The 8,477-nt window shown below is 62.1% G+C and overlaps 1 protein-coding gene across 1 annotated transcript in view; it reads left to right on the top strand.

Moving 5' to 3' along the window:
• The window catches only part of BTBD16 (BTB (POZ) domain containing 16), a 38,197-nt gene that overhangs the window by 22,205 nt on the left and 7,515 nt on the right, over nt 1–8,477 (top strand). Inside the window, exons 8-9 of the mRNA XM_005880157.2 lie at nt 244–374; nt 3,502–3,621. Coding sequence (XP_005880219.1) covers nt 244–374; nt 3,502–3,621 — 251 coding nt within the window. The remainder of the gene's footprint in view (nt 1–243; nt 375–3,501; nt 3,622–8,477) is intronic.

The following is an 8,477-nucleotide window of genomic DNA, read 5'->3' as shown; positions in this document are numbered from 1 at the left end:
GGACCCCCGGCGAGAAGAGGGCTCCTGGAGCCCCGGTTTCTCCGTCGGTCAGATGGGGCATCAGTGAGCCGCCCGGGGTGCGGCGAGGGCTGGTTTGAGGGGACCAGGTGCGGCCGAGCCTGCAGACAGAGAAGGTCTGAGCCTGGGCATGACGCTCCTCGACCCCCGCCTGTCGCCCCACCACTGCCCAGCAGGGGGCGCCAGAGCCCGGGCGCCTCCCCCACCAGCTTCTCCGCTTCCCAGTACAAGGAGGAGCCGCTCAGCGCTTCCTGCGAGAAGTGGATGGAGATGAACTTGGTCCCCGAGGTGGGGAGGCAGATCCACCTCCAGAAGATCCCCAAGGAGCTGCTGCTCAAGGTGCTGCGGTCGCCCAGGTCAGTGCAGGCTGCGGGGCGCGTGTGCGCATGTGCGTGTGTCTGTGTGTGCACGGGTGTGCATGTCTGTCTGTGCACGTGTGTGTGCGTGTGTGCATGCGGGCGCCTGGGGGAGCGGGGCCGATGGGGAGAGGGAGGTGCTGGGGGGCACCTACCCCCCTGCTGGGCTCACTGCGCGCCTCACCTCCCCCATTTCAAACTCCTCGCCCCTGGGCGCCCGGGGACTGACATGGGGTGCTCCGCGGGGCGCGGGGCTTCTCTTCACAGTACTCACCAGGGTAAGGACCCTCAGGTGTCCATCTGGTAATTAATTAATTACCTAAGTACATTTTTAAAAAATACTTTTATTGATTTCAGAGAGGAAGGAAGAGAGAGAAACATACATGATGAGAGAGAATCACGGATCGGCTGCTTCCTGCAGCTCCTACTGGGGATCCAGCCTGCAACCTGGCCTGTGCCCTGACCGGGAATTGAACCCGGGACCCTTCCGTCACAGACCAACGCTCTAGCCACTGAGCAACACTGGCCAGGGCACCTCAGTAATTTTTTAAAAAATTCTGCCAACAGCCCGGCCGGCGTGGCTCAGTGTTAAGCGTCAACCTATGAACCAGGAGGTCACAGTTCGATTCCCAGTCAGGGCACATTGATGTTTCTCTCTCTCTCTCTGCCTTCCTCTCTGAAATCAATAAAAATATATATTTTTAAAAAAATAAGAATTAGAGATGAGCCTCGAGACCGCCTACAGCACAGTCTGGCATCGGGTTCCAGGATGCCTCCGGGCCGTCCTGCCCCGTCCCCCTGCCCTCCCCGCAGTGCCCTCCCCGCCCTCCGGGGGGCAGAGTTGCGAACTGGAGAGGAGATAAACAGGGCGCCCTGCCCTCGGAAAGACTGAGCTGCCGGCCGTAGCATTTCACCGAGAAAAGGGGGGACGTCTGGCCGCAGCCAGGACGCCAGGGACGGCCGGGCACTAGAAAACACGCGGCGGGGACAGAAATCGGGGACATTGCGTCCCGTGTCTAGACTCAACTTCAGGGAAACATGACCGATGTGGAAACCGGGTCCCGCTGCCCGGACCCTCCCTGGTGCTGTCTGCACGGCCCGCCGCCCGGCTCTCAGGTGCCAGGAGACAAGAGCCTCGTGGGCTGGGCAGCCAGCAGCCCTCGCGCCTGCAGTGGCCGGGCCAGCAGCGCCCTGACTCACATCTTCCAAGTAAACTCGCCTCGCCCCACTGACGTCCAGGGCACCTGCTTTATTTATTATTTTTAAAATGTATTTTTATTGATGTCAGAGGAAGGGAGAGGGAGAGAGAGAGAGAAACATCCATGATGAGAGAGAATCATCCATCAGCTGCATCCCACACACTCCCTGCTGGGGATTGAGTCCCCCAACCTGGGCCTGTGCCCTGACCGGGAATCAAACCAGGGACCTCCTGGTTCATAGTCGATGCTCAACCCCTGAGCCACGCGGCCGGGCCTCAGCCTGGCCGTCGCCGGCAGGAGCTCACCACCCCTAGGGGCTGCTACTGCGCTAAAGGCAGGGGCTTTCCCAACACTGACCTTCCTCATACAAACAAAACCGGGCCCTGATTCCCGGGCTCTCACCCCCCCTTGTTGCCCCGTCCGTAAGGTCTCAAAGGACCTTCTGGGCGTGAGGCTCTCCCCCGTGAGTTCTGCCCAGAGTCACCCCGCTCGCCCGCCCGCCCGCCAAGGGGTGGCAAGTCCTGGCAGGGGTCTTGGTGAGGACAGCAGACAAGTGGCCCTGTGACGTCTGCCTCCTGCTCACCATCGCTGCCCAGACGTGACAGGTGTGGTCCTGTCTGGCCAGGGCCACAGCCAGGCCCCTGTGGGGGCTAAACACAAGCCGGAGGGCGGCGGTGCCCGAGCCCAGACACCGAGAGACACGTGGGCGGTGACGCTCCCAGGCCCTTAGGAGCCACGGCTTGGCTGGCGTTCCCCCTCCGAGACCACAGAAGTGGCGGGTGAAAAGCTGGTGATATATTGTTTCTTTTTCTTTTTTAATGTATGTGTTGATTTTACTTTATTTTTTTTTAAATGTATTTTAATGGGTTTCACAGAGGAAGGGAGAGGGAGAGAGAGGAAGAAACATCCATGATGAGAGAGAATCATGGACCGGCTGCCTCCTGCACGCCCCACCCTGGGGATCGAGCCCACAACCCGGGCCTGTGCCCTGACCGGGAATCGAACCCGGGACCTGCAGTCTGCAGGCGGATGCTCTGTCCAGTGAGCCAAACTGGCCAGGGCAATGTATGTACTGATTTTAGAAAGAGGGAAGAAGGGAGAGAGAGAGAGAGAGGGAGAGAGAGAGAGAGAGAGAGAGAGCCATCAACTTGTTGCCCACTATTCCTGCACGCATTGGTTGATTCCTGTGTGTCCTGACCGGAGAGCGAACCCAAAACCTCTCAACCCTGGCATGTGGGACGGCGCTCCAGCCAACTGAGCCGCCGCCAGGGCAGGGCTGTGAGATTGTGAAGCCACGGTGCCACCTCCGCGGTCAGCGGCGGGAATACGACGGGTTTAGGAACACGGAGGCCAGTTCTCAGATAGTCGAGTCCCAGAGGCTGTTCAACAAGCTGTTTGGGAATCGTCCTCACTTGGCAGAGCTGACATAAGGAGACCCCAGCCGCTCTTTAAAAAAAAAAAAAAATTTATTGACTTCAGAGAGGGAGGGAGATGGAAACCTCAATGATGAGAGAGAATCGTGGATCGGCTGCCTCCCGCATGCCCCGCACTGGGGATGGAGCCCGCAACCCGGGCCTGTGCCCCGACCGGGATCGAACAGAGACGCCAACCACTGCGCGCGCCGCCTGGTGACAGCCGCTCTTACTCCTCGTTTCTCGGGAGCCCCAGGCTGCTACAGGCCGTATGGGTCCTGGAGCCGGGACCCGCCCGCCGTGGGACCTCGGGCTGCTGTTCCCTGAGCTCCTGGCCACGTGCCCGGCTCTGGGCTCAGCAGGCGGCTCACGGATGGTCCCCAAAGACCCCCTTCCCCCGGCTGCCTGCAGGCCGGGCGCCTTGGCCGCGTTCTCAGGCGTGCTGCTCCCTCTCCGTGCCTGACCGCGTGGTTTCTGCCGTCCCTGGCACGTCCTCTCCGTCTTTTTTTTGCCCAGATTGTTCGTTTTCAGTGAGTTTCACCTTCTGAAGACGCTGCTTCTGTGGGTCTACCTGCAAGTGAACCCGCGGCTGCTGGTGCTGCCCACCCACGAGGCTGTGATGACCTTCTTCAGCAGGTGACGGCGAGGGCGCGGCCTTCTGTTTGCTCACAGTATTGGGGGGGCGGCGCCCTGGTGATGGCAGAGTGCGGGGCCGGGATTGCGGGAGGCCTTCGACCCAGCGAAGCCCTGAGAAAGAGAATGACACGCAGGTGTGGGAATATTGACACGATCTCGGGCTTCTGAGTTCTCTGTGTCCAGTAAAGGAGAAGGCACTCCCATCGGGAGAATCGCCGTCCCACCCCACCCCCACCTCACACCTGAAACGCGCCTGCGTCAGACCATCATTTAAGTGACAAAGAACACGCCTATGTAATAAAAGGGTAATGTGCAAATCGACCCCACAGCGGGACAGCCGGTCGCTATGACGCGCCCTGACCACCGGGGGCAGATGCTGAATGCAGGAGCTGCCCCCTGCTGGTCAGTGAGCTCCCACAGGGGAGCACTGCTCAGCCAGAAGCCGGGCCCACGGCTGGCGAGCACAGCGGCCGTGGCAGTGCTTAGGAGTAGCCTAAGATGGTGGGCGGACATCCCCTGAGGGCTCCCGGGCTACGAGAGGGCGCAGGCCGGGCTGAGGGACCCCCCCCCCAAGTGCACGAATCTGTGCACCGGGCCTCTCGTTACAGCACAGCGAGCACCGTTTGGTGATGCTTCCTAGAGGCAGGGCTTCTGCCCAGCTTCTCCGTGTAACCTTGTCTCATCTGCACGCTCCTCGCTCCTCGGGGGCTGGTCTTGTTATTCCCATTCTCCAGATGAGGAAACTGAGGGAGAGACGGGCCCTCTTACCAGCGGTCAGACGCGCACAGTAAGGGATGGCGTCTGCCTGGCACCCAGAGCCGCCGAGTCCCAAGATGCTTTGCTCCCGATCCCAGAGGCCGGGATTCCTCTCGGTGAGGGTCTGGCTGGCTCGGCGGCTCCCGGGACAGCACGGTGTCCAGAAGGTCCTGAGGCTGCTCCAGGCGGCGAGTTAGGGAATTCCTGCTCCTGTGCCTGGCGGTGCGTCCCCGCCCCCGCCTGTGAGTGGCAAACGCCAGGGCAGCGGGGACCAGCCACCGGGGACCAGGGTGCGGAGAGGTGACCTCGGGAGTTACTGGGCCCCTCGGTGTCTCCGCGGCCGCTGCTGACACGCAGTGAAGGTGCCCACGCCCCGAGCTGCTCGGAGCCAGGCAGGCCCAGGCGTGGGAGCTCTCCCTGGGGCACCCGTGCGCCGTGTCACCGCCGGCCGCTGTCCAGCCTCGTTACGTGGGGAAAGCGCAATCGGCGCCAAGCGATACGTCCGTCGCTCGGTCTCTGTGTCCTGTGTTTTGTTTGTTTTTTAATCCTCACCCGAGGATATTTTTCCATTGATCTTTTCTGGGGGGAACGTGGAAAAGAGGGGGAAAGACAGGGAGAAACATCCGTGTGAGAGAAACACACCGATTGGCTGCCTCCTGCCTGCAACCGCGGTACGTGCCTTTGACCGGAATCGAACCCGGGACCCATCCGTCCTCAGGCCGGCGCTCAACCACTGAGCCGAACTGGCCAGGGCTCATCATTTGCTTTGAACCAGATGTTATATCCGCCCCCCCCTTCACGTTTAATGGCCCAGAGGCTGCGTTTCCTGTCACGCTCACAGGACGAGTCGCCGCCTGGCTCCGGGTTAGTCGCAGACGGAACTGTCTCAGAACCAGGATGGGAGTGAGTCCCTGTGCTGGCTCCCTGCGCTGTGGCCTCAGTGAGGGACAAGTGGCAGAGAGAGCCACAGTCTGTAGCCCTTGGCGAACATGGGTGTCCTCTGTGAATGTGGGGTGTCCTCTGTGAATATGGGGTGTCCTCTGTGAATGTGGGGTGTCCTCCGTGAATATGGGGTGTCCTCTGTGAATGTGGGGTGTCCTCTGTGAATGTGGGGTGTCCTCCGTGAACATGGGGTGTCCTCCGTGAATGTGGGGTGTCCTCCGTGAATGTGGGGTGTCCTCTAGGAACGTGGGTGTCCTCCGCAGAACATGGAGTGTCCTCGGCGTCCTGGGCTGGGGTCCCCACTGGTCCCTGTGAGGAAACCCTTTTCTTTGTCGCTCTTTTTCCATCTGTCACTCATTTGACCGCATTTCCTGCTCCCGAGCCGAGCGCCGGCCGATGGGAAGTGGGGGCAGTGTCTCCACCGCCCAGGGGGCCAGGAGCCGCCTCCAGCTGGTCCTCGCTGCTGCCCGAGGACGCCGTGTGGGAAGGAAACACACCCCCCGGCTCCCACAGCCTGTGTTCCGGGCAGCGGTTGTTTTAGAAACACAGCGAGCCTGTCCCGAACTACACGGGACGTTTCCTGCAGGAAAAACACACACACGTGTGCCGAGCGGCTGCCGTCGCCCGCGGGGAAGCCATCTCTCCGCTCGGCTGGCAGCCGGGTCCGGGAAGCTGCAAGGCCCCCCACCAACACCCCCCGCAGCTGAGCCAGGCAGGCGGCTGTCCGCTCTCTAGAGCGACGTGTTTGCATGTTTTCATTGAGCTTTAGGGAGAGAGGGAGGGAGAGGAAGAGAGAGAGAAACATCCATGATGAGAGGTAATCATGGACCGGCTGCCTCCTGCACGCCCCCCACGGGGGATGGAGCCCGCAACCCGGGCCTGTGCCCCGACCGGAAATCGAGCCGTGACCTCCTGGTTCATAGGTCAACGCTCAACCCCTGAGCACACGGGCCAGGTGTGATCTTTAATCAGAGTCTAAAATGCGTGCAGAAAAGGGCACCGACCTAAAGGGAAGGGTGAGCTCCCGGGAAGCTCACCCAGAACCCGTCACAGCCCCGGGGCCAGGAAACGAACTTGACCGGCCAAGCAGATGCCTCGCCTCGGCCGCCACCCGCCGCACCTGGGCCGAGGGCACGTCGCTCACGACCCTAGTGCTTGCCCTGGTGGGTTTAATGGTCTCTCTCGGGCCCTGGGAGATGGGCTCTGGGGTGGGCTCGCACCGTGCGAGAAGGGGTCCCTGGAAGCAGCCGGCAAGCCAGTTTCCACCCGGTCCAGCTTCCCCGACCCCTGCAGCCACGTCTCCCCCGCCTCTGCCCGTCGGATCTGCAGCCTGGAGAGCTGGCCGAGGCCTCCTCCAGGGAGCCCTCCCGGGTCGCAGCTGCACAGACTGGTCCCCTCCTCGGAGCCTCTCTCAGCAGCGAGAGCGTGGGCTGGCTGCCTGGGTGTGCACCAGCTGGCGAACCCAACACCCCTGCACCACGGACCACCCGAGGGGGCCACCCCAGGCACAGGGCCCCCGGCATCTCGCGGGGAGCGCTCTAGGGTGCTGTGCGCCGGGCGGGCAGAGGCCGCGTGTCTCCGTGATTAATGAATGGCATTTGCAGATGTGGCCGCAAAGTCGTCATGAAACGGAGCATCCAGGCATGACCGCCCTGCTGATTTCCTTACCAGAACATTCCTGTAAAAATATCCCATGAGTCATGCCACGCGGCCCAGCAAAGTGTCCTCTCCCCCGGCGGCTCCGCCAGCCCCGGGCACGACCGCTCATGCCTGACCCTGTGTCCTCGCCCAGCACTGCCCGCCCCTCGCCGGCCTTCCCGGAGCTGAGTGCCCCTTCCAGGTCCCTGAACTTCGATGCCTGTTCCTCCGAACCTTGCACTTTCCTCGTGTAGCGTCTCGGCTTCCCAGGTCGCCTGGCAGCCCCAGGACGCGGCGGCCGAGAGCGGAGCTTGGAGGGTGAAGGTCTGGCTGCGGAGACCCTGCGAAGGGCACGGCGGCTGCGACAGGATTTCCGGGCCCCGCTCTGCCTTCGGGCAGCGGCAGGACCATCCTCATCTTCATCGTCAGGACGACCTCGAATTGCATCTCAACAGACTTGGCCCAACAGATAACCATGGCAACAGCGGACGGGACCCTGAGCATGGGAAAAGCAGCATGGAGTAGCCTGGTCCGTGTGTGCACGTGTGTGAGAGCACGTATGTGTGAGCACCGGGGCCGGAACTACTGGCATTCCTGGAAGATACACTGGGCTGGAGGGACAGAGGCCGGCGCGCTGGAGCGACCAGCTCAGTCTCGTGTGCAAGCGGCTGAGCCGGGCCCCGTGAGAGGCGCTGAGCACGGGAGCAAACCAAACAGACCTGCGCCCCCACCTTCGCGGGGTTTACAGTCCAGGCCCAGAGACCACCGCGCCTTCAGTGGAGAAGGCGTGTGAGGAGGGCGGCCGGCGCCCACCTGATTCATCTGATTTACTCGCGGGGAGGCTTGGGCGGAACCTGTCTGTGGTCCCTGGAACGTTGGCCCCAGAAAAGTCAGTGCTGACCCCAAAGAGGTCCTTGCACAGACAGCTCAGCACCGGGGAAGCCTGCCCGCTTTTGATCCACCGACAGCTTCCAGAGGGGTCGCCGCCCGCCGCCTCCCCTTCACGTTACACAGGGCAGACGTGGATGGAGCAGCGTGTCCCCACCAGGCGGCCGAGGCTGTGCCGGCCGGCCTTGCGGCCCGCGAGCAGGGGTACTGACCGCCGGGGTGGAGGCTCTGAGATTTCAGGAGTTGGCAGTGCAGGCCACCATTTTCCTTTTCTTTTAAAAAACATATTGTTATTGGTCTCAGAGAGGAAGGGAGAGAGAAACATCCGTGATGAGAGAGAATCACGGATGGGCTGCCTCCTGCACGCCCCCCACTGGGGATGGAGCCCACAACCCGGGCCTGTGCCCTGACCGGAATCGAACCCTGACCTTCCGGTTCACAGGTCGACGTTCAACCACTGAGCCACGCGGGCCGGGCCATTTTCCCCCTTTGAGATAGACCAGGCTCGGCCACGTAGCGGGGGGCGGAGATCATGAACCCCACTGAGAGCCGTGCCCGCACTGACCAGCCTGAGCCCGGCCCTTTCCCGGTGCGAGGAGGTGGCGGTCGCTCTGACTCTGAGGTTCACGGAC

This window comes from Myotis brandtii, unplaced genomic scaffold (assembly GCF_000412655.1).
Source record: "Myotis brandtii unplaced genomic scaffold, ASM41265v1 scaffold628, whole genome shotgun sequence".
NCBI lineage: Eukaryota > Metazoa > Chordata > Mammalia > Chiroptera > Vespertilionidae > Myotis > Myotis brandtii.
The sequence above is the reverse complement of the archived record's forward strand: the minus strand, read 5'-3'. Positions and strand labels throughout refer to the sequence as shown.